Source organism: Lynx canadensis, chromosome B2, assembly GCF_007474595.2.
Source record: "Lynx canadensis isolate LIC74 chromosome B2, mLynCan4.pri.v2, whole genome shotgun sequence".
NCBI classification, from domain to species: Eukaryota; Metazoa; Chordata; class Mammalia; order Carnivora; family Felidae; genus Lynx; species Lynx canadensis.
In genome coordinates, this window is record NC_044307.1 from 31089201 (window position 1) to 31113275 (window position 24075).

At 52.1% G+C, this 24075-nt stretch overlaps 3 protein-coding genes across 4 annotated transcripts; 2 read left to right on the top strand and 1 right to left on the bottom strand.

The window, feature by feature from the left end:
- Positions 1-117: 117 nt before the first annotated feature.
- Positions 118-6630, top strand: CFB (complement factor B). Its single transcript, XM_030315129.1, has 18 exons — positions 118-491; positions 590-823; positions 1230-1415; positions 1561-1734; positions 1977-2078; positions 2179-2315; positions 2613-2751; positions 3078-3209; positions 3720-3821; positions 3910-4047; positions 4525-4622; positions 4747-4864; positions 5112-5265; positions 5371-5447; positions 5644-5756; positions 5861-5993; positions 6074-6123; positions 6421-6630. Exons 1-18 carry the CDS (start codon positions 428-430, stop codon positions 6574-6576), a joined length of 2307 nt encoding a protein of 768 aa, XP_030170989.1. The 5' UTR covers positions 118-427; the 3' UTR covers positions 6577-6630.
- Positions 6631-12626, bottom strand: NELFE (negative elongation factor complex member E). Of its 2 annotated transcripts, XM_030315131.1 has the most exons (11): positions 12492-12626; positions 11968-12050; positions 10494-10563; positions 10245-10390; positions 9682-9756; positions 9522-9559; positions 8997-9334; positions 8733-8877; positions 8524-8578; positions 8176-8278; positions 6631-6944 (listed from the first exon to the last, which is right to left on the bottom strand). In XM_030315131.1, the coding sequence occupies exons 2-11, from the start codon at positions 12040-12042 to the stop codon at positions 6847-6849; spliced, it is 1143 nt and encodes a 380-aa protein (XP_030170991.1). In that variant the 5' UTR covers positions 12043-12050; positions 12492-12626; the 3' UTR covers positions 6631-6846. The 2 variants fall into 2 exon arrangements, with proteins under 2 accessions (XP_030170991.1, XP_030170992.1); XM_030315132.1 differs by lacking the exon at positions 12492-12626 and having other exon boundaries at positions 11968-12456.
- Positions 12627-12757: 131 nt separating this feature from the next.
- On the top strand, positions 12758-24031 carry SKIV2L (Ski2 like RNA helicase). The gene is made up of 28 exons (XM_030315133.1): positions 12758-12812; positions 12892-12995; positions 13610-13719; positions 13819-13936; positions 14024-14138; positions 14258-14332; positions 14616-14669; positions 14769-14959; positions 15138-15266; positions 15491-15636; positions 16208-16354; positions 16486-16570; positions 16760-16866; positions 17441-17587; positions 17664-17760; positions 17944-18156; positions 18239-18349; positions 20096-20326; positions 21040-21177; positions 21344-21481; positions 21626-21730; positions 22074-22221; positions 22317-22443; positions 22594-22804; positions 22960-23070; positions 23150-23368; positions 23561-23701; positions 23790-24031. Exons 1-28 carry the CDS (start codon positions 12791-12793, stop codon positions 23988-23990), a joined length of 3741 nt encoding a protein of 1246 aa, XP_030170993.1. The 5' UTR covers positions 12758-12790; the 3' UTR covers positions 23991-24031.
- Positions 24032-24075: the final 44 nt, after the last annotated feature.

Genomic DNA, 24075 nt, shown 5'->3' on the forward strand with positions numbered 1-24075 from the left:
AGGGAGGCAGGTCAGAGACCCTGCTGGACAAACAGTGGGTGGACTCTGCTCCATAACAGAGTCAACAGGGAGTGAGCCAGCCTTATTTCTGGTCCCTAAGGGGGTGGTCTGGGATTACTGGGGAGGAACTGGAGCTGAGAGGTGGTATTGAAAGGGTAGGGCTTATGCAGTTCCTATTTCCTTGACTGGCACCTCGGTGGGGGCCCTCCCACCTGGACATTCCGGAAAGTGATGTGGGTAGGTGGGGTTAGCCACAGGTGCCAGAACACAGATTGCATAAAAGGCTGGAGGTTGTGGGGGGCAGGGGAAGGGTGTGCGACCAGACCCAGGTCTGAAGTTTGTTTGGACATCAAGCCAGCACAGGCAGCACAAGCCGGGATAGACCATCTTGTCCCCATACCTGGTTTCTCTCCTGCCTTCCATCGCTATGGGGAGCAGTCTCAGCCCCCAACTCTGCCTGGTATTCTTGGTGCTGGGCCTCTTGTCTGGAGGTAAGAGAGAGGGTCACCACTCCCCCCCCCACTTCCTGCTGCCCCCAGTATTCCTCCTTGGCCTTGGGAGGCTGGGCTTCATCAGCCTTTTTCTTTAGGTGGGAGCATACCACCATTGACTGTGGTTGGGCCCCAAGGCTCCTGCTCTCTGGAAGGAGTAGAGATCAAAGGTGGCTCCTTCAGGCTTCTCAAGGAAGGCCAGGCACTGGAGTATGTGTGTCCCTCTGGCTTCTACCCATACCCTGTGCAGATTCGTACCTGCAGATCCACAGGGTCCTGGAGCACCCTGCGGACCCAAGACCAAAAGATTGTCAAGACGGCAGAATGCAGAGGTTGGAGGGCAGTGAGGGTGGGTACGGGTCAATGGAGGGGTGGAACAGGTGGTGACCAGGGGCCAGACTAGCATACTATTAGAGTTGCATTGAGGCCAGGCAGGTTAGCAGGGGGAGCTGAGCAAACACAGGAGCTGTCTAGGGCTGAAGGAGGGAGAGAGGGAGGAGAAAGGGAGTGAATCTTCACTGAGCATCTACCCTGTGTCAGGCAACCCTGGCAGTAAAAAGAACACTCAGAAATTGGAAGCGAGGAGAAGTGGGAGTCATCATAGGTTGAGCGTTGATGCTGTCTGTGGGACCAAGAAGGCACTGTTTCTCTGTGACAGGGTCCCTGAGACCAGGAGGGAAACTCTCAAGTGAAGCCCTTTCCTTCTCAGTAACTTCTACTTGTCTCCCTCTCCCAAAGCAATTCGCTGCCCAAGACCACAGGGATTTGAGAATGGGGAATACTGGCCCCGGACCCCCTACTACAATTTGAGCGATGAGATCTCTTTCCGCTGCTATGATGGCTACACTCTCCGGGGCTCTGCCAATCGCACCTGCCAAGCAACTGGTCGGTGGGATGGACAAACAGCCATCTGCGATGATGGAGGTGAGAAGTGTCCCCTCCCCTGGTGATGGTGTCTTCTCCCTGACCATGTTCCAGCCTGAGGAACCAGCACCACAACTCTTGTGCTCTACCGTGCCATCTGGGCCTCAGGATTTGGCCCTCACCTCCATGTTTCATGCTTCTGCAGCGGGGTACTGCCCTAACCCAGGCATCCCCCTTGGCACAAGGAAGGTGGGCAACCACTATCGCCTTGAAGACAGAGTCACCTACTACTGCAACCGGGGTCTCACTCTTCGTGGATCCCAGCAGCGAACATGCCAGGAAGGTGGCTCTTGGAGTGGAACAGAACCTTCCTGCCAAGGTGACTCTTGACCCATGCCAGGGGTCAAATCCTGCTCTTTTATCTTCATATCCCTACACCAGTTCCCCCTAATGCAACCCAGCTCCTTCCTCACTTCTAAACCTGCCTGTAGAACTTCCTCCACTACTGAGCTCTTCCCATCCTGGAAACCCACCATCCCACCTCACTGGCCACTGTGTCTCTGACCCTCACACCCTTGCCAACACCCCCAGACATTTTACCTGATTTCTGACCTCTCCCAGACTCCTTTATGTATGACATCCCCGAAGAGGTAGCCGAAGCCTTCCTGTCTTCCCTGACGGAGACCATTGAAGGAGTAGATGCTGAGGATGGGCATAGCCCAGGTTTGGAGGCAGAGAGGGGAGGGAGGCAGGAAATTGGGGGAGGATGAAGGGCCAGGAGAACCATGCATGCTGGAGCCTGAATTTCTCTGGTGGCACCCAGGGGAACAACAGAAGAGGAAGATTATCCTGGACCCCTCGGGCTCCATGAACATCTATCTGGTGTTGGATGCATCAGACAGCATTGGGATCGGCAACTTCACAAGGGCCAAGAACTGTCTCAAAGACTTCATTGAGAAGGTGGGCCCCCTTCCCCCCTGAATGTGAACTCACTGCCCAGCCAGGACTAGTTCCCTGATGTTTCCAGACCCTCTGAGACACAAATCCCAGAAAACCTCTGGTCCTATTCTGTCCTCCTTCCCTTCCTTTTACTGGAAGCAGTTTCTTGACCTTTAACCCAATCATCCATCAGCCTCAGGGTGATCAGTCAGCCCTTGAGTCTCTGACTGTAACTTTCCCTGTCCCAGAAAAGCTGCTGACCTCTCCCAACCATAGTATTCTTTCAATGCCATGACCCGTTGCTCCCCTAACCCACAGGTGGCAAGTTATGGGGTGAAGCCAAAATATGGTCTAGTGACCTATGCTACAGTCCCCAAAATTTTGATCAGAGTGTCCGATGAAAACAGCAGCGATGCAGACTGGGTTACAAGGGCAATCGACAATATCAACTATGAAGGTCAGAGGTTAGGGAAGGGACTGGTGGGGAGTTCACTTTGGGGTCAGAGAAGTCAAAACGTTCAGGGTTGTTGTGAGGAGGAGGTAGTGAGACCAAGTGGGAAGGCAGGGTGGACCACTTTGCAGTCTATGGTTGGACAGCAGGCTCATTGAGGAATATGGATTACTGGGAACTTGGGGGCTGAGAAGGTCACTTTGTGGTCAAAGGGAAGTCAGCGGGGTGACAACTCAAAAAACTGAAAAATGTGGTATCTCAGTTGTGATAGGCCTTGAATGTTCATAGATGACTTGGAAGACCAGGCAAGGTGAGATCTTCCTTTTTCACAGATCACAAGTTGAAGGCAGGCACTAACACCAAGAAGGCCCTCCAGGCAATTTACAACATGATGAGCTGGCCGGGGAACCAACCCCCTGAAGGCTGGAACCGCACCCGCCACGTCATCATTCTCATGACTGATGGTCAGAAGGGACCTTTTCCTGCCCCAGGCTTCCCACCCTTTCATACCGGTGTATGGCTGTTTGGTTCACATGTAACACTAGACTCATGGTTGGGGCTCTGAGCAGCACTGAGGGCCCCAACCATGTTGATCTTTCCTGTGACCCTTTACAAGGAGACACCCCAGGGGTACCTGGGTGGCGTGGTTGGTTGGGCTTCTGAATCCGGCTCAGGTCATGATCCTGCAGTTCGTGAGTTGGAGCCCAGTTGTCAGGCTTGGTGCTGATATCTCAGAGCCTATAGCCTGCTTCAGATTCTGTGTCTCCCTCTCTCTGCCCCTCCTCCACTCTCTCTCAAAAATGAATAAACATTAAAAAATTTTTTTAAATTAAAAAGCTGAAATTTTACCTTCAGCCATTAAAAACAAAAAAACAACCTGCTTACCCAGCCATGTGTCACTACTAGCCAATTTATCTTCCTTGACCCTCTTCTTTACTTGCCTCTCACCTTCACGGTCCCTGTCTCTTCTGCAGGCTTGCACAACATGGGTGGGGACCCAGTCTCTGTCATTCATGAGATCCGGAGCTTGCTGGACATTGGGAGGGATCGCAAAAACCTAAGGGAGGATTATCTGGGTGAGTTTTTGGCCTTGGACCCAGCACCTTGCTTTCTCAGCTCCTGCCCCCAGGGCTTGGACACTCACCCTCCCTCTTTCTCCCTCAGATGTCTATGTGTTTGGGGTTGGGCCTCTGGTGAACCAAGAGAACATCAATGCTTTGGCTTCCAAGAAGGATAAAGAACAACATGTGTTCAAAGTCAAGGACATGGAAGACCTGGAAGATGTTTTCAAACAAATGCTTGGTAGGAAGATACCAGGAGGGTATAAAGAGGTCAGGAAGTCCCCCAGGTATCCCAAGGTCACTCATACTTCCTCTCCTCCTGAAGCCTTGGCAGTCTGGGATGGCTTTCTCATTGCTCCTTCTCTACCTCAGTCACACTCTGGTCTCCTGGCACTATCCACTTCCTGATCTTAGAATCACCGAGTTCTGAACAACATTGGATATCTTGTCAAGTCTCTCATTTCACAGATGTGCAAAGTGAGGCCAAGAGCAGCCCAGGCACAGCAAGCAAGCAAGCGTTGGGCCTGAAAACAGCCAGGTCTCCCAACTCTTAGTTCCAACTTTTTTTCACTATACTGCCACAGTTCCTTGCCCCCAGTGTAAGAAAACAAATGCCCCTTTCTTTTCCTTATGGGCTTCTGCTCCTCATAGCTGTGTAGGCGGGCCTCCCCGAAAGGCCGAGCATCCCAGGTTTCAGCACATTCTCCTTTCTTGTTAGATGAAACCCGGACTCTGGGACTCTGTGGAATGGTTTGGGAGCACAAGAAAGGTAGTGATTACCACAAGCAACCGTGGCAGGCCAAGATCTCAGTCACTGTAAGCACAGCTTCCTGGTGGTGGGGACCTGTGGGAGGTGAGGTCAGGTGGAATGGGGGTAGGGGAAGGGCAAAATGTGGTGTTTGTGGAAGTTAAGCTTTCCCCCCTGCCATTCTGTTCCCAGCGCCCTTTGAAAGGACATGAGACCTGTATGGGGGCCGTGGTGTCTGAGTACTACGTGCTGACAGCAGCACACTGTTTCACGGTGGATGATCGGAATCATTCAATCAAGGTCAGCGTGGGTAAGGATGCAGTGAATCAATCCTGAGCTTCAGCTGTGCTCCCTGGGCAACACCTTCTACTTCCTCAGGAGCCCACCCTTCCAACCCCCGCCCCCCTCCCCTGGTCCTCAAAGCAGCCCCGTCCCTTGCACACTGGGCTGCTTGGGGGCAGGGCAGAAGACTTGGGAGTTAGGAAGAATGTGGAGCCAGAAGCAGGAGGCTGCCCAGAGAAGTAGGATGTCCTGACATACCCACTCTCCTACCTTAGGAGGGATGAAGCAGGACTTGGAAATAGATAAAGTCCTATTTCACCCTAACTACGACATCAATGGGAAAAAAGCAGAAGGCATTCCTGAATTTTATGACTATGATGTGGCCCTTATCAGACTCAAGGAGAAGCTCAAGTATGGCCAGACTCTCAGGTGAGCCCTCTGAACCCCTGAGGAGAAAAGTCTGGGCAAATTGGGGCTACAGGCCTGGGGCAGGTCAAGTCTGCTGTCCCTGAGTTTCCCCATCTCCCTTAACAGGCCTATTTGTCTCCCCTGCACCCAGGGAACAAATCAAGCTTTGAGGCTTCCACTGTCAACCACCTGCCAGCAACAGAGTAAGACATTCAGGGAAAGTAGCACAAGGGAATGATGCCAAGAGACAAGTGGGGCATGACAGGGTGCTGCAGGAGCCAGCCTGGTCTCCAGCCCACAGAAAAGGGTTGAAGGACATTTGCTGAGTGACAAAGGCAATAGAGAGATGGTGGGGGGCAGAGAGAGTGCTAAAATGACCCCTACTGTCCATTTGTCCAGTGGAAGAGCTGCTCCCTGCAAAGGATGTCAAAGCTCTGTTTGTGTCAGAGTTGTCCAAAGATAGGAAGAAGTCGATGATTCGGAAGGAGGTCTACATCAAGAACGGGGAAAAGGTGAGGAATATGGGATCCTAAGCAGGTCCTCTAGGCCCCAATTCTTCCTAAGCATGCTCTGTTTATCACCCCTTTCTCCTCCGTGCTTTATACCTCACCTACAGAAATCCAGCTGTGAGAGAGATGCTCAATATGCCCTAGGCTATGACAAAGTCAAGGACATCTCTAAAGTGGTCACCCCCAGGTTCCTTTGCACTGGAGGGGTGGATCCCTATACTGACCCCAACACTTGCAAAGGTAAGAGAAGGCTCTTTGGTTGTGCTACATGTTCCTAAAGCCCAAGAATCGTTTTTCCTACAGCCTCTCCTCTCCTGTAGGTGATTCTGGTGGTCCCCTGATTATTCATAAGAGGAGTCGCTTCATTCAAGTGAGTTTCCCCTCTCCTGTCTGTGGGGAGATGCCAAGTGGTCAGCATGGGCCCTAAAGCAGGAAAGTTCAATGCATGTGGCTGGAAAGGGAAGGACAGAGCCTGCCTCCTTACATCTACTTCTTGAAATGGCCGGGTTGGGGCAATGTCTGGCCTGTGTGCTAGAGAGCAGGACTGAGCTGGGTCCCCAGTCTAATTCTTCTAGGTCAACTCAGATGCACTTGGGAGTAGTTGAGCTTCCTGGGATTAGGAAGGAATTCTACCAGATGATTGGTGGCATCCCCTTGCCCTCTCCAGGTTGGTGTGATCAGCTGGGGTGTAGTGGATGTCTGCAAAGACCAGAGGCGGTGGCGGCAGGTACCTGCTCATGCCCGAGACTTTCACATCAACCTCTTCCAAGTGCTGCCCTGGCTCAGGGAGAAACTCAAAGAAGAGGATTTGGATTTTCTATAAGGGATTTCCTGCTGGAAAGGGGGATGAGATCAAATTAAAACAGCTGCGACAATACCTGTGTTCAAGATCCTTTTGGGGTAAGGGGGAGGGGAACGTGCACTGGCCATGTGTTACAACTGAGATAAAATCTAACAGCCGTTTTTAAAGGCTCAACCCCAATCCCAAGTGCTGAAAAACCAGAGGCTGAGGGAGATGTGTGAGCTTCCACCTCAGTGTTTTACTGAGACCAGTGTTGGCGCAGATGAGGCACACGGAATCCAGCTCCATTCCCTAGAAGCCATCCACAAGGTTCTCCTTGTAGACATCATCACTGTAGACAATCTGGGTCCTCTTGTCCCGGTGGCAACCCTTAGGGCTGTTCTGGACAGCTAGGGAGGGAGGAAAGGATTGGTTAAGGTCTGAAGCATTGCACCTGAGCACTGGTGAGGCCAGAGGCTCAGAGTCTGACCAGCTCACTCCTTGCCTTTGGCCGTTGGAAGCCCAATTTCAATGCTGCCCTCTGGTGGCCAGGCTGGCCTGTCCCCTTTGGCTCCCTTAGGCCAACCCATCCCCATGGCAAGGAGCACATGCTGTTATTGTGGCACATGCCGATACTCCAAGGAATGTTTTGTTCTTAGAACAGCTCCCAAAGGTAATCGTTGTGATAACTGAATGATGTTAACCCGCTACATCAAAATATTAAAAATTAGAAGATCTCTGTAGCCCTTTGTTGACATGTTAGTCATTTCTCGTTCCTTCTTTTAGTTTGGAGGGTCACTCTTGCTCTGAACGCCTCTTTCTGCCTAACTCCTTTGCCAGGAAAGCCAACAGGTATAGTGGGCTATTCACACTAAGAAATGCTACTAGCCTCAATAGGGGAGCTCATTCTGGGTGTGGCTTTGGCCTAAAACATTCTTCGAGCCTCAGGTTGTTCCTTCCCCTTTTTTTCCTCCCTACATCGACATGTCCCTCTTGCATCTCATCTCGGAGGATTCTATCCCTGCCATTCTGGGACTACAGTCACTCACCCCACACCAGCTTCCATTCTCTTGGATCTTTGTACCTTGACACTTCTATCACTACCCAGGTTCCATAGTTTGTGTTCTTTGGTTTTAATGGCCTCTGATGCTGCTCCCTGAATATCCCCCAGGCCCAGGCCTGCGTAATTTTTTTCTGCAAATTCAATCTTCCCTGAGATTACTACCATTTTGCAGCCACTCTGTGATACAGAGGACTGTGATCCATGTTTTCAGTCCTCACTTCACACATAAGTTCCAGATCTCTAATTTCAAATGCTTATTTTATAAAGCCAACTATACTCCATCTCAAAATAAACACGGTCATGTTCACTAACCTCACTCACTAACTTCACTCACTTCCACTTTCTTCCCTGTTCCAGTTATTACTGCTTCGGGAGTTGTTCTCAATCCTTCTCTCTCCTTCACACTAAGAAATCTTCCTCCATCTCTAACTGACAGAGAGTCTGACAATTCTCATTCCCATGGCCTCCACACAGATCCAGACATCTATCAACTCTAGGGAATCCTGGGACATGCAGGGGAGCAAAGAGAGGAGGCGAGCTGTGGGAAACAGGATGAAAGAGGAAGAATCCATTCTTACCAAGGGAGCCCCAGACAGACTTGCCAGTGGCAGCGTCCAGCATGGGCTGTTTGCGGGCAATGCTGACTTTGAGCTGTACGGACTCCACCTGGGTCCCATTGAGCTGGGGAAGAAGAGGGGTGGAGGTAAAGGATGGGGGGGGGGAAACATTACAGACAAAGAAAAGGAGAATTTCCAAGAGTTGCCATCCTAGGAACAGACTAAGGATCTAAGAATACATTTCTTGTGTGGATAGAAAAAGACTTCCTCTATCAAGAGGAAATGATTTCCTCCTGGCTCCCAGTGTTTTAAAGAGAAAACATGAGGATGGCAGTAGGGATGGGAAGAACAGGTCTGGGAAGTCCCAACCTCAGCAACGGCCTGATCTGCTGATTCCATCTTTTCATAGGTGACGAAGGCACAGCTAGGATGAGAGAAAACAGGATCAGTAGAGGGCCTATGGGCTCTTGTGGACCCAACCAAACCCAGTGCTCATAGGCCACCGGAGATAGGCTGGTGTTCTCCCTCAAACCCAGGTCCTCCCAGGACTTATCATCTTGTCCCACTACCATCCTTACTTTCTGGGTGGGTCCATGGAGAGGTCAATGATGTTTCCAAAGGGAGAGAAGGCCCCACGGAGGAGGGTGGGTGTCATGTCCTCTCCATACACATAGAGAGTATTCCCCTTCCGAGGGGCCCTGCGTTCAGGGAACGAGTCCGACCCTGTGGGGTCAGGAGTCACAGTCACAACGTGCAACCCATCTCAGGCTCCACTTTAAGAGGCCACTTTAGTGGGACCTGCCTGAATCCTTTCACTTTTCCTACCAGCCCAGATCACTCACTGCGGAAAGGGCCCTCTCGTTCTCGATCACGGTCCCTGTCCCGATCGCGGTCCCTGTCCCGATCGCGGTCCCGTTCCCGATCTCGGTCTCGATCCCGTTCCCGATCTCGGTCTCTGTCTCGGTCTCGATCCCGTTCCCGATCTCGGTCTCTGTCTCGGTTCCGCTCACGACTGTGGTCCCGGCTGCGGCTTCGGGGAGGGGAGGCTGAGGAGCGGGCACCACCACGTTCTTCATAGCCCCAGTCAAAGCTTCGAGGAGGACCGTCACCAGCCCCTGGGCCCTCTGCCTCTTCCCCATCTGGCCCTAGTTCCCGAAGCCGATCACTGGAAGACACAAAACTGGGGAGAGGCAGACAGTGAGGATCAAAGGGCCCCTTTACTTCATCTTCCCAGACCCTGTGGAGACTCAACACTCCCTCTGCAGCCCCAGCTCCTTCCACTCCAGCCCTAAACCTCCCAAGGATCCAGGCAATTGACCTCCCCTACTCCCCCAATTGGGACTCAGTCCTCTCTCTAGCTCTCTAACCTCTCATACAGAGATTTCCTCTGGGGCCGTCTGGATGACTGCAAAAGAAACCAAGGACAGTTAAGATGAGTCCTAGTTGATGGCATGTGACCCCAAATATGTGGGTCTCTCATTTTCCTCATTCCCCAACCTCTCAGGGACAGAGAGTTGAGAACCATACCTCCTGCAGATCGTCGTCAGCAGATATGCTTCTCTGGAACGGCTGGAAAGTGGGGACTGGCCCCTTCTCAGGGTCCTGGGAAGGTCGTAGAGGTCTACTTCAATGTGAGAGCAGAAGGCTGCCTAACCATGGGACAGAAGGGATTCCTCTTCCCTCACCCTCTTCTTGGCTTTCCTCTGGCCTTTTATCCTCCCTTTTAATTCCTTTGCGCATTTCTTATTTGATTATGTGGTGTTTTTCATAAGCGACCTAATATATACATAGAGCATTTAGCTTATCTGTACATTTCTTGGACCTGCTGACATCTTCAACCTATTCAACTTCTCAGAACAACAAGACCCAGGAGCTTGAATATGTGCCACAGAATGTATGAGATACAGAATTTGGAAGTCAGTCAGTGTCTTCACATTTTACAGATAAGAAACCTGAAACTCGGACTGGTACGACAATTTTCCCAGAACTGAATAGGCATTACTTCCCCCTAAATGTTACCTCCACTCCAACTTGGAAGGACGCCCTCTGAAGTCAAGGGTCCCCTGAACAATCCTTCTGCTTGTGCTCACCTTTAACTTCCCCTCTAGGGTTCGAGAACGTTTGAAGCCCGAGTTCTTGGTCTCGGCCTTGATGGCACTGATGGCTCCTGACTTCACCAGCTGCTTTGCCTGCTCTGTTGCCGTGGCTGTGTCCACCACAGGCTGCTCTGACAGTGCTGGAGTGGTGAGGGAAGGAGGCATTATTTTGGCCACGCTCCGAGAGAGGTCAGCGCCATGTTGCCCATTTCCAGTCTATCCCCAGTTCCCCCCGTCACTCACAGCGTTTCACACCGCCTTGGCTGGCTGTGCTGCTACTACTTTGCTTCTTCAGAGCCAACAATGCCTTTTTCTGGGAATGAGAGCGAGAAGAGAGGGGTTGGTGAGGGCCAGTCCCTGGCTAGGTCCTCTCCCAAGGTCCCTGGACACTTCACTCCAGGGGACGCCTTTCTCAGAAAACAATGCAAATGGTGTCCCTGGAGTGGTGCACTGAGGCAGCCCTACCACTCACACATGATTCACTGGATCATCTACAATACCAGCGATACGTAATCTAGCCAAACCATTGTATCCAGAGGCTTTCCCAAGCCTCAGTTTTTGAAATGGAAGAAAAGGAATTTGACCATGGACCAGAACCCTAAGATATGAGCTATAAGTAAGCACAAGCCTACATGCCTTTCTCAGGGGGCTTCATCCATTCATTCCCTGCATATTTAACAAGGACACGCCATTACTTTGTAACAGGGGTATGCAAGAGTATGAGACATTGTTCCTCCCCTTAAGAAGTTTACAGTCTGAGACATAAGACCCTTAGACACAATTATCAAGAGCGATCGTAAGAGGCGCAAATTGCTTGTAGCTGAGAGCAAATAAGATTATCTGATGCCAAATGACTATTAAACTGGACCCTGGGTAGAAACTATGCAAGACAGATTGAAAGAAAAGGGCATTTTAGACAAAGAACACAGACTGGAAAAGATGTGGAAATAAGAAGGCTTTGGGAATGTATGTTTTGGGACTAGTGAATAGTTTTACCTGACTAGAAAGAGATGCCAAGGTAAGGCTGTGTTGTATAGACAATGGGAAACCACTGACAGGTTTTGAGAAAAAGAGAGACAGAGTTTTTTTGATTTCAGTGGTTCATTTTAATAAGAGTGAAGGAAGTCTGTCCAAAAACACACTGAGCAGCTTCTTGAGAAACCATTACAACAGACTACGTGAGCGTCAGCAAAAACTTGATCTACGGAATACGCGGGAAAAAATAAACAAAAGACATTACTTCAGAGTAAGAATCAAGAAGACTTGGCAAACGTTTGGCCATGCAAATAGTGGAGATGTCAGAGAGGAGATTTTGATTCCAAACACATGGGAAAACTGAATATAGTCAGTCCTATATGGAAGATCAAGAAAAGGAACTAAGTTGGAATAGATAGATGATAGCTAGCTGCAACACTGGGAATCTGCAGGCTATCAGCAAGAGCTCGGATAGAACTGAAAAAACAAACCTGGAGATTACCACCCCTGTGGTGGTACTAAAAGCCATGGAAAAGTTACACAACTCGATGGCAGAATACACAGAAAAGAGAGAAGGCATACATCAAGACTTGGGAAGAGCCCCCTTGTGAGGCTTCGCGGAGAGGAGGTATGTCTCCAGGTATGAGCTGGAAGAACCCCCCATCCCTCACACTCACCCCAGGTGTTCTCAAGAGTGTAGAGTCTGTGAAAGGTTGGGCCACGCCCCCACACACTCCCTCACCTTTTTCTTGAGTTTGTTGAATTTCTTCTGCAGAGCCTCCTCCTCCTCGCTCAGTCCGGGGGGTATCACCAACATGGTGGCTCCTGGTTCAGGGGCAGGGCCCAAGACATCTTTCTCCACTGTCACCGCCCAGGGTTCACACGCCGTCCACACTGCACCCAACCGCACCCTTCCAGGCCTACCTACTCCTGTCTTTTGCCTCTCCCTACCCCTTGCTTAAACCAGGCTGCCATCCAAGCCCCCGCTCGTCGGATTCAACCAGCATTCCCTCTTCTCTCCAGGAATCACGGCCACCAGCACCTTGAGGGACCAAGTGGCCCGGGAAGGGAGAAGCACCCCTTCCGTCGCCAAGACGATGGCATCAGACACCCCCTACCCCCGCTGGGGTTAGTATGGCAACCGCGGGTTCCAAACGGTACAGGAGGCAGTGGAACCCCCGCAGCGCTCTCAGAGCAACGAAAAGGGGAAGAAGAGAGAAGGAGCTCGTTAAAAAGGGGCGAAGGGTGAGAAGGAGAACACCTTACCTGAGGGGGCGGTAACCGGGGTCTCACGGTCTCGGGCGGCGCCCGCGCGGGCAACGGAGAGCTGGCTCAGAGCGATGACGTCGCGAGGGGTGGAGAACGCGGTAACCAAGACGGCTCAAGGCTACACACTTCCGCCCGGCACTTCCCCGGCTCTGGTCAGTCTCTCTGTAGCGCTCATCCCCACCCCGGCGGGGGTGTGTGACGGAAGTCGCCTCCACTTCCGCCCGCTTTGGGGCGGGGCTTACCCCTAGGATTCTCGTTGCACTTCCGGTCTGCCCTGCAGCTGCTTGGGCTCCAAGATGATGGAGACGGAGCGACTTGGTGAGGGGGAGGGGGTGGAAAGAACGAGTGTTAAGGGGGGGTGGCCCTTGACCTTTGACCTCTGACCTTCCCTCTGTAGTGCTGCCTCCTCCAGATCCCTTGGATCTGCCCCTTCGGCCTGTGGAGCTGGGATGCACAGGGCACTGGGAGCTGCTGAATGTGCCTGGGGCTCCAGAGAGCACAGTGAGTGACTTTTGACCCTAACCTTTGACCCACTTTGAGCTTAAAACCTCCTCCACCATCCTTACTGTTGGACCCTAGCATAACCTCATTCTCCTGTCTCTGGATTCCTGTCATCTGGGCCTGCCTTGTGCTGGACAGACCCCAGCCCAGTGGATTGTGCTTCCAAATGTGTTTTTTCTTTTTGGAGTCACCTGTCTCCAAGCACCAGGGCACTATGTTTGTGGCTAGGCTTTGAGGCCCTGACTCTCATCCTTAGTCCTGGGCCCCCTTTTCCTAAAACTAGTGGTTCTCAAATTTAAGTGTACATCATAATTAGTGGGGATGGGGGATTTTTAAAAATACAAATTCTTAAGCGCAGCCCCAGAGATTGTGGAATGATTGTATTTCATGTTGTATCGTACTGTTTTAGTAACCACTGCTCCAGGTAAATCAGTAGCAGGTAGTTTGCCCTGTAAAGCAAGATAATCTTTGGAAAACATTGCTTCAGCTTGACAGTCCTAGTCGGTCTAGAATGTCTACCATTTCTGGTTTCAACACAAATCACATCACTTTCTTTTTTGTCTATGTCTTCTGTTCTCTCCTTACCTAATGCCTTTCGTCTTGTCCTTTACCAGCTTCCCCACGGCCTCCCTCCCTGTGCCCCCGATCTGCAGCAGGAAACAGAGCAGTTGTTTTTATCATCTCCAGCCTGGTTGCCTCTGCATGGTGTGGAGCACTCAGCCCGGTGAGGGGTCTGGAGGGGCCTGGACTAGGGAGATAGGCCCCTGAAGGAAACTGGGAGAGGAGAGAAAGAAGACCTGAAAAGTGTTTTCATTTTCTGCAGAAAATGGCAGAGGAAGATGGATCCCTGGTCCCTCCTGGCCACACTGGGGGCCCCTGTCCCCTCAGACCTTCAGGCCCAAAGACACCCAACCACAGGCCAGATACTGGGCTACAAAGAGGTAAGAGGTCAGGGGCCGTAAGAAGCAGAGTTGGGAAAGGGTCCGAGGCAAGCTCAGCCTCACTGGGGCTGTGGTCTCTTGCCTCAGGTCCTGCTGGAGAATACAAACCTATCGGCCACCACCTCCTTGTCTCTTCGCCGGCCCCCAGGGCCCGTCTCCCAGTCCCTGTGGGGGAATCCAACACAATACCCTTTCTGGCCAGGTGACTTGTGGAAAATGGGATGGTAGGAGAGGGTGCCCTCAGTCTCCAGGAAAGGGTTCCCCACCCATCTCGTATCACCCCCCACCCCATGAATCCCTGTTTGTCTACCCTCTCCCCAGGTGGAATGGATGAGCCTACCATAACAGATCTGAGCACTCGGGAGGAGGCTGAGGAAGAGATAGACTTTGAGAAAGGTGAGGCGGTGCCAGGATGGACCCTTGGGAGTAGGGCTGTGAGTCAGCCCTGAGGAAGAGGGGCCCAAGCCTATCAGTGGGCCACTGTTAGTCCTCTGTGCCTTTGAGAAAATTAGGGAAAGGCACCTTTGTCATAACAGTCTTTACTGTCATCTGTTGGAAAGATGGCAAAGAACCCCATTTTCAATGTCTCTGCTGTGAATGGCATCCTGTAGCATTAGGTATCGTATGACTTGTATGACTCTGTGCACTAATGCTGATTCTCTTTGTCCTTGTTTTTCAGATCTTCTTACTGTCCCACCTGGCTTCAAGAAAGGTGTGGACTTTGCACCGAAGGGTGAGTTTTAGTTTTGAGGTGGAGTGTAGGAGTGGTGGCCTTCTCCAGTGGAACAGAGATGGACATGACCAGGTTTCACTTTTTGCCTTTGCTCCTCAGATCACCCGGCTCCAGCTCCCGGCTTGCTCAGCCTCAGCCGTTTGCTGGAACCTCTGGATTTGGGGGGGGGCGATGAGGATGAGAGTGAGACAGTGGGCCAGCCAGGAATTCCCAGAGGAGACACTGTTTCAGCAACCCCCTGCAGTGCTTCCCTGGCCCGAGCAAGCAGCTTGGAGGACCTAGTGTTGAAGGTTGGTGGTTTTGGGCAGTTGAGGCAGGAAAGAAGAGGCCTTACTGGGGGGCTGGGGGTGGGGGTGGGGCGGCTGGCTTGGTTGGGTCTAAGAGGAAAACTGGAGCATCTTTGGGGAGGAGTGGTAACAGAGAGCTCTCTGACTGTATCTTTATCATCTCTACCCCTGGCTTTTCCAGGAAGCATCCACAGCTGAATCCCCCCCAGAGCCCCCCAAACCCCTGCCTCAGGAGCAGTGGGCTATTCCCGTGGATGTCACCTCCCCTGTTGGTGATTTCTACCGCCTCATTCCCCAGCCTGCTTTCCAGGTAGTGTGGCCCAGTCCTCACATGCTCCCCTACCTCCTCCCCGCTGCTCCCTTCATCTCCTCTCCCCACAGAGGCCAGATGCCTTCTAGCTTAGTCTTGGGCCTCACTCCCAGCCTTGCTTCGCTCTGGCATGCCAGAGCCACCTTGCATGCCCCTAGAACTGGAGGCAGGAGGGCCCCTTTCCTTTTTCCGGCCTGGCCCCCATCTATTTCTCTCTCCCACAGTGGGCATTTGAGCCGGATGTGTTTCAGAAACAGGCCATCTTGCACTTGGAGCGGCATGACTCTGTCTTTGTAGCAGCTCACACATCTGCGGGGAAGACGGTTGTGGCTGAATATGCCATTGCCCTTGCCCAGAAACACATGACACGGTATAGGTCCCCTCCCCAGCCTCTTCCTTCATCAGCTGGCCCTGTGTTCTCCTGCACCCTTTCTAAGTGTCATCTCTTCCCCACCGCTACCTCATCCTTCAGATGGGAGGTTTGGGGAAAGACTGAGATAGGGCCAGGAGTGGAGTGGGAAGGTGTGGCGGGGAGAGCAGTTAGAAGACCTGCGTGGGGTGCCTGGATAGCTCAGTTGGGTAAGCATCCAACTTGGGCTCAGGTCATGATCTCATGGTTCGTGGGTTTGAGCCCCACATCGGGCTGACAGTGCAGAGCCTGTTTGGGATTCTCTGTCTCCCTCTCTGTCTCTGTCCCTCCCCTGTTCGCACTCTGTCTCTCTCAAAGATAAATAAATAAATGTTTAAAATAAAAAAAAAAAAAAAAGGAGACCTGGGTCAGCTTAGGAAGAGTTTTTGTGGGGTCGTGTCATGAAGGAGAATGTGAGGCCAGTTCAGGGGGGGAAGGGAGGCACCTGGGTTCTGGCATGCTTCTGTGGGGGCTTGGGGTGGAAGGGCAGTGCTGACCAGGAGGTGGTGCTGACTTCATGCCCTCTTCCCAGCACCATCTACACTTCGCCCATCAAGGCCCTGAGCAACCAGAAGTTCCGAGACTTTCGAAACACTTTCGGAGATGTGGGGCTGCTCACTGGGGACGTACAGCTGCACCCGGAGGCCTCCTGCCTCATTATGACGACAGAGATCCTTCGGTGAGAGATAGGCACTTAACACGGGTGGATTTTTGGTCAGGAAGGTTAGGCTGCTCTGGACAGCACGTTGACTGAGAACAGGGTGGAGACAGGAGTCACTGGGGAATCAGCCTTTGGCCTCTTCTCCCCAGCTCCATGCTGTACAGCGGTTCAGATGTCATCCGGGACCTAGAGTGGGTCATCTTTGATGAGGTTCACTACATCAACGATGCTGAGGTAAGAGGCCTGGGGGCCCCACACCCCAGTAGTCCTCTCCTGTGGGTCTAGATCGCACATCCTGGTGCACACACCTTTGTGGACCTTAACTGCCTTCTTTGCCCTCAAATGTAACCCTGGGCGCTTCCCCAGGGGCAGAAGGGCAGTCCCCTCTGAGCTGACAGTGACCTGTCTTCTCTCTCTGCCCAGCGTGGGGTTGTGTGGGAGGAAGTGCTTATCATGCTCCCTGACCATGTCTCCATCATCCTTCTGAGTGCTACCGTCCCCAATGCCCTTGAGTTCGCTGACTGGATCGGGTGAGATGCGTGCCCTGGGATGCTTGGATGAAGGGGGCTGCAGCATTCCTTGGTTAGGGGTGGGGGTGAAGACTGCCACAGCAAGGAGAGTGTCTTGGGGGTGGAGAGGAGGGAGGGTTGGGGCTGGGGCACGTGTCTGACTCAGGCGACTGCAGGACCCCACTTGGACCCAGATCATTTTGTGTCTTGGGAGATGGGATGATGGGGCCACCTTCCAGTCTGGCTCTCAGAAAAAACTGGGTGAAGCTTGGGGTGCCTGGGTGGTTCAGTCGGTTAAGCGTCTGACTTTGGCTCAGGTCATAATCTCATGGTTTGTGGATTGATCCCCATGTCGGGCTCTGTGCTGACAGCTCAGAGCCTGGAGCCTGCTTCGGATTCTGTGTCTCCCTCTGTCTCTGGCCCTCCCTTGCTCATGCTCTGTCTCACTCTCTCTTTCAAAAATAAACAAACATTAAAAAAAAACTAAAAAAAAAAAAAAAAAAAAAGACTGGGTGAAGCTGGAGGTGGAAGGTGGTGGGGATGTGGGTTACTTCTCGCACTCTTGCCACTGACCTGCTCATTTCTACCCATTCAGGCGACTGAAACGGCGCCAGATCTATGTGATCAGCACTGTTGCCCGTCCCGTACCCCTGGAGCATTATCTCTTCACGGGGAACAGCCCCAAGACCCAGGGGGAGCTCTTTCTGTTGCTGGACTCCCGAGGTGCCTTCCACACAAAGGGGTAAGCTGGTGATGGGGCAGAGTCAGGGCTGAGTCCGCGGGTGTGACTGTGATCAGTGACCCTCCCTGTGCGCCAGGTACTATGCAGCTGTGGAGGCCAAGAAGGAGCGGATGAGCAAACATGCCCAGACCTTTGGGGCCAAACAGCCCACGCATCAGGGGGGGCCTGCACAGGTGAGAACCAGTAGGCTTTGTGCCTGCTGCCCCCTGTTTCTCCATTCTTCCCTCGTTCCCCAGAGGTTTGGACTTGAGCTTTGAGTACCATCTGACTTGATACTGCTTTACCTCCCCTCCCCTCACTTTGGCCCCGACTGGTTCAGGGACTCAACCTTTGCCGCTTTCTTCCCCCTTCCCCAGGACCGCGGTGTGTACCTATCCCTCCTGGCCTCCCTCCGCACCCGTGCGCAGCTGCCTGTGGTCGTGTTCACCTTCTCGCGGGGTCGCTGTGATGAGCAAGCCTCGGGCCTCACCTCCCTGGACCTCACCACAAGTTCAGAGAAGAGTGAAATTCACCTTTTCCTGCAGCGCTGCCTTGCTCGCCTCCGTGGCTCTGACCGCCAGCTGCCCCAGGTGTGGATGGGGGTCTTGAAGACTGATGGGGATAGGATTCTCCACCACCCTATCCCTGATCATGGACCTTGGCTCCCTGCAGGTCCTGCACATGTCTGAGCTCCTGCACCGTGGCCTTGGTGTGCACCACAGTGGCATCCTGCCCATTCTTAAGGAGATCGTGGAGATGCTTTTCAGTCGAGGCCTGGTCAAGGTACACACACTGGTAGAAGAGGGACTCTTCAGAGCACTTGTTGCTCCCTTACGGGTTGCCCAGAGGGTGGAGGGGCAGGGCTCAGATACGACCGTGCGGTGGTTAAGAGCTTGGGCTTTAGGTCCAGATTGCCTGGGTGTGCATCCCGGCTTCTCTACTTACTCACCGTGTGACCCCAGGCAGATTACTTAACCGTCCCAAACTTTAGCTTTGCTATCTTAAAATGGAGATGCACAGAATAGGCACAGGTGGTATTCAGAAGGGAAACCCAAAAAGTTAGCAAGCATACAAAAAGTTACTAGTCGTCAGAAAAATGCAAATTAAAATAGTCACGAGAGATGACGTTATAGCTACTAGACTGGTAAAATTTAGGAAACTGGCTAAGGCCAAGTGTTGCCAAAGACGTAGGAGACTAGAGGATTATGGGAACTCTTATATAGGTGTAGCCTGTCTGGAGTGCACCCTGGCATTCATGAGGCAAAAATATATACAATGTACTCTTTGATCCTAAATTCCATGTCTGGATATATACTGCGAAGAAGTTCTCACCCTAGTCTCTGAGGGAACATGTCCTCTCTCCTTTGTTGGCTGTAATCTTGTGGTAGGGTGCTGGCGGTACCAAGGTACCCTTCACTGGGAGAGCAGGGAGGTCACTGTATGGGATGCATGCCACGGTGCTCTGCAGGAGCTGGAAACAATGGATTAGGTATAACCACAGGAATGGGGATGGCATTGAAAACACTATGTGGAGAAATTAGCTAATTAATTAATTAATTATTTATTTATTTTTGTTTAGAGTGTAGTTTACACACAATGTTTCATTAGTTTCAGGTGTACAACATGGTAATTCATTGTCTGTTTACAAAATAAACATAAGTTTATGTTTTATGCTGTATTCACCACAGTTGTAGCTGCCGTCTGTCACCATACACCGCTACCAGCATATCATTGACTGTATTCCTTATGCTGTGCGTTTTATGCCTGTGACTTACTCATTCCTTGACTAGAAGCCTGTATCTCCCACTTTCCTTCACCCATTTTGTCCATTTCTTCTGGCAATCATCAGTTTGTTCTCTGTATTTATAGGTCTGATTCTGCTGTTTGTTTCTTTATTCATTTGTTTTGTTTTTTAGATTCCACATGAGTGAGATCATATGGTATTTGTCTTCTTCACTCTGACTTATTTCACTTAGCATACATTCTGCCCTATTTGTCTGTCCATGTTGTCACACATGGCAAGATCTCATCCTTTTTTATGGTTACATAATACTCTAACATACACACTGCATCTTCCTTATCCATTCACGTATTGATGAATACTTGGGTTGCTTCCATATCTTAGCTATTGTAAATAATGCTGAAATAAACATAGGGGTATGTATATCTTTTTGAATTAGGGTATAATGGCCTTTAACACAAGTCATGGATTATATGCACCCAAAACAAGATACAATCTGGAAGAATACATTCACACAAAAAGATACTCTAAATACATTGGGATGATTGACGGTGGGGAGATGGGAATTGGATATGGGGGTTATAAGAAAAGAAGTAGGTAGCCAGATAGACAAAGTGAAAATGATAGTACTTGCTCTATAGTTTTGCTCTGAGAGTTATTAAATGAGATCCTGTGAGTTAACTGGGACCATGCCTGGTGCCTACTCAGCCTTGGCTACAGAGTAAGGTACACTTGGCCAGGGCTGGGTGTCTGTGTGTAGCCCCTTTACTGATCTTCTCCCATCCCAGGTCTTGTTTGCCACGGAGACCTTTGCCATGGGTGTTAATATGCCTGCTCGAACAGTGGTGTTTGACTCTATGCGGAAACACGATGGCTCCACCTTCCGGGATCTGCTACCTGGAGAGTATGTGCAGATGGCAGGTCGGGCAGGCCGGAGGGGCCTGGACCCCACCGGCACTGTCATCCTGCTCTGCAAGGGCCGTGTGCCTGAGATGGCAGACCTGCACCGCATGATGATGGTGAGTCAGGGCAGTATGAGGCTGAGCTGGGAGGGCCCCAGCTCTGGGGACCTGCTGGATTCTCTCTTCCAACCCTCTTCCCCTCTCTCTTCTTTCTACGGTTGACCCTTGAACAGTGTAGGGTTAGGGGGTACTGACCTCCTGCACAGTCAGATATCCACATACAACTTTTGGCTCCCGAAAAACTTTACTGCTAATAGCCTATACTGTTGGCTGGAAGCCTTACCAATAACAGACAGATGATGAACACCTATTCGTATATGTGTTATTTGCTGCATTCTTATAATAAAGCTAGCGATAAGAAAACGTTGTGAAGAAAATTATAGGAGAGAGAAAATACTTAACAGAACTGGACAGTATTTATTGAAAAAAATACACGTGTAGGTAGACCCCTATTGTTCAAGGGTCAACTGTACTTTTTTCTTTTGCCTGGGAGAAACCAAGGTCAGAGCAAGCAAATCCAAGGATTAGACTGAATCTCATCCCTTGTGGTCTTTTGTCATTGTGAAGACAGAACTAGGTAAAACCTTTGAGGGTCTATTTATTTAGTTTTGTTCCCTTATTTCGCAGAGGAGGTGAGTAAGCAGTTTGTCTAGGGTCCCATGGTCACAGCATGGGGACTAGATCTGCTACGAGCAGAGCTGATCCCCAGAGGGCTGGCTGGGGGGCAGCAGGTCCCACGCCAATCTCACTGCTTCTCTGATGTGGCTCAGGGAAAGCCATCGCAGCTGCAATCTCAGTTCCGCCTCACATACACCATGATCCTGAACCTGCTGCGGGTGGACGCCCTCAGGGTGGAAGACATGATGAAGAGGAGCTTCTCCGAGTTTCCATCCCGCAAGGACAGCAAGGTGAGGAGGTTGGGATGACCAGTACACCCGGCAGCATGTTGGGACAAGGGAAGCCAGGCTGAGAGGTGGATATCTAGAGACCACCTAGAAGGTGGGATGAAGGTGGGGAGCGTGGCATCCTGGGCCTGGAGACTCTCCTTTCATACCTTGCCACACTTCCACCCAGGCCCATGAACAGGCTCTAGCTGAACTGACCAAGAGACTAGGGACCTTAGAGGAACCTGATACGACTGGCCAACTGGTTGACCTGCCTGAGTATTACAGCTGGGGGGAGGAACTGACAGAGACCCGGAGCCTGATCCAGGTGAATGAGTGTTGTGGGGGTGATGGAGGAAGGGAGGAAGAGAATGCCACACACTGGGTGCTCCTGAACCTAGTCCCAACCTATTCTCAGTGTCCCCGTGATGCTTCCTTCATTATCCCTTTTGTGCATGTCCCCACTCTTCAGCGACGCATCATGGAGTCTGTGAATGGGCTGAAATCTCTCTCAGCAGGAAGGGTGGTGGTTGTGAAGAATCAGGAGTATCATAACACACTGGGTGTTATCCTGCAGGTGAGGGCAATGGAAATTTAGACCCCAGAGGGAGGGAGCCACATCTCCCATTTTCCTTACTTGGTGGGGGCAATTGTAGTCACAGCAGTGTACTCATTTTCCCCTCCTGCCCTCCTTTCTCTCCCATTGCCACCACTTCATGCCTACCTCCTTGTCCTCCCTGCCCCCACTACCCTCCTCCCTCCCACCCCTGAAGACTGTTCAGATTGACTTGGCTACCAGTCCAACCCAGAGATGGGCTCTGCAGTTGCTCTGTGGTCCCTCCCTGAGGGTGGGGACCTGGTCTCTATCTTTGATGTCCACTCCTCACGTTGCCCTGGCCTGGCCTCCCCACCTACCCTAGGTCTCCTCAAATTCCACCAGCAGGGTGTTTACAACCCTGATCTTGTGTGATAAGCCTGTGTCTGAGGACCCACAGGAGAGGGCACCAGCCACCCCAGATGTGCCCTACCCAGATGACCTTGTGGGATTCAAGCTGTTCCTGCCTGAAGGTGAGCATGGGGCAGATGTCCGGGTTCCTGACAGCAGTGTAGGCAGGATGTTTGGGTCCACGGCAAGGGTTGACCCTGCTCTTCCCTTTTCACAGGGCCCTGTGACCACACAGTGGCCAAGCTCCAGCCAGGAGACATGGCTGCCATCACCACCAAGGTGCTCCGGGTGAATGGGGAGAAGATCTTGGAGGACTTCAGCAAGAGGCAGCAACCAAAATTCAAGTCAGAGATGGCTGGGGAGATCCTTTTCCTGGGGAGGGGACCGTGTAATGGAGTGTAGGGAGGGGTGGTTGGGGTGTCTCCCCAGCCAGAGAAGGCTTCTCTGGAAAGGAACACTTTGCCCTAGGTCTTAAGACCTTGCTCCTTCCTCAGGAAGGATCCTCCCATTGCGGCTGTGACCACTGCTGTCCAGGAACTGCTGCGTTTGGCTCAGGCCTACCCAGCGGGACCCCCTACCCTTGACCCTGTCAATGACCTGCAGCTCAAGGATGTGTCAGTGGTTGAGGGAGGGCTCCGGGCCCGGAAGCTGGAGGAGCTGATCTGGGGGGCTCAGTGTGTGCACAGTCCCCGTTTCTCTGCCCAGGTAGGGTCCTGCATGCCAGCTCCCAAGCTCAGAGGGGGAATTTTCCCTTCTGTTCTCCTCTAGACCAGCCACCCCATCTCTGCCCTTGTCCTCAGTGCCTTCCTGCCTTGGGGCAAGGGGAAGGCTAACATGCTTCTGCTGCTGGCTTTCTGCAGTACCTGAAGCTGCAGGAGCGAATGCAGATACAGAAGGAGATGGAGCGACTACGTTTCCTGCTGTCAGATCAGTCACTGTTGCTGCTCCCAGAGTATCACCAGCGAGTAGAGGTGGGAGGGGCAGGGGTGGGGGCAGGGGGCTAGTGACAGAGAAGAGAACAGGCTCCCAACACCTACCATCTTTCTTCAGGTGCTCCGAACCCTGGGTTATGTAGACGAGGCAGGTACCGTGAAGCTGGCAGGGCGGGTGGCTTGTGCCATGAGCAGTCACGAGCTGCTTCTCACTGAGCTCATGTTTGACAATGCTCTGAGTGCCCTGCGGCCAGAAGAGATTGCAGCCCTGCTCTCTGGCCTGGTCTGCCAGAGCCCTGGGGACCCTGGGGAGCAGCTCCCAAGCACCCTCAAACAGGTATGGGACACCCACCCCACTTTCTCTCCCTTGGCTGTGGCATTCCCAATCCCCACCCCCAAGTATTCCCCAGGTGAACCCTCCAGCCCTGTTAAGTGCCTCAAAGAGCTGGAATGGCTTCTTCCTTGATCTGGGGCTCCGCACTCCTAAAGAAGGAAGGCAGGGTCTGAGCCTCTCCTTGGCCATCTGCAGGGAGTGGAACGTGTCCGGGCTGTGGCCAAGCGGATTGGTGAGGTCCAGGTGGCCTGTGGCCTGAACCAGACTGTGGAGGAATTTGTCGGGGAGCTGAATTTTGGGCTGGTAGAGGTGGTGTACGAGTGGGCCCGGGGCATGGTGAGTAACTGGGGCTTTGTGGATGGCTGGCTAAGGGAGAGGCTACCCAGGTCTAACACACTCAGTCCTCACCCTGCTTCCCCCACAGCCCTTCTCTGAGTTGGCAGGGTTGTCGGGGACTCCTGAGGGCCTGGTGGTCCGTTGCATCCAGCGCTTGGCCGAGATGTGTCGCTCGCTGAGGGGGGCGGCCCGCCTGGTAGGAGAACCTGTGCTAGGTGCCAAGATGGAGACGGCAGCTACTTTGCTGCGGAGGGACATCGTCTTTGCAGCCAGCCTATACACTCAGTGAGTGGCCTGTGTAAAAATGTAGTAATAAAACAGCAAACCACCTGTGTGTACTTCAACTGTTGGGCAGGGACAACTCGGCACAAAAA

Excerpts from the sequence above, each read along its gene's own strand:
- NELFE (XM_030315131.1), bottom strand. The coding sequence starts at position 12,042 with ATGTTGGTGATACCCCCCGGACTGAGCGAGGAGGAGGAGGCTCTGCAG. Across the intron at positions 9,335-9,521 it reads AGGAAATCTCTGTATGAGAG|TTTTGTGTCTTCCAGTGATC; the intron begins GTTAGAGAGCTA and ends GCCTCTCCCCAG. Across the intron at positions 6,945-8,175 it reads GTCTGTCTGGGGCTCCCTTG|CTGTCCAGAACAGCCCTAAG; the intron begins GTAAGAATGGAT and ends CTCCCTCCCTAG.
- SKIV2L (XM_030315133.1), top strand. The coding sequence starts at position 12,791 with ATGATGGAGACGGAGCGACTTG. Across the intron at positions 16,355-16,485 it reads ATGACGACAGAGATCCTTCG|CTCCATGCTGTACAGCGGTT; the intron begins GTGAGAGATAGG and ends TCTTCTCCCCAG. Across the intron at positions 16,867-17,440 it reads GAGTTCGCTGACTGGATCGG|GCGACTGAAACGGCGCCAGA; the intron begins GTGAGATGCGTG and ends CTACCCATTCAG.
- CFB (XM_030315129.1), top strand. The coding sequence starts at position 428 with ATGGGGAGCAGTCTCAGCCCCCAACTCTGCCTGGTATTCTTGGTGCTG. Across the intron at positions 1,735-1,976 it reads AACAGAACCTTCCTGCCAAG|ACTCCTTTATGTATGACATC; the intron begins GTGACTCTTGAC and ends GACCTCTCCCAG. Across the intron at positions 4,048-4,524 it reads TGTTTTCAAACAAATGCTTG|ATGAAACCCGGACTCTGGGA; the intron begins GTAGGAAGATAC and ends CTTTCTTGTTAG.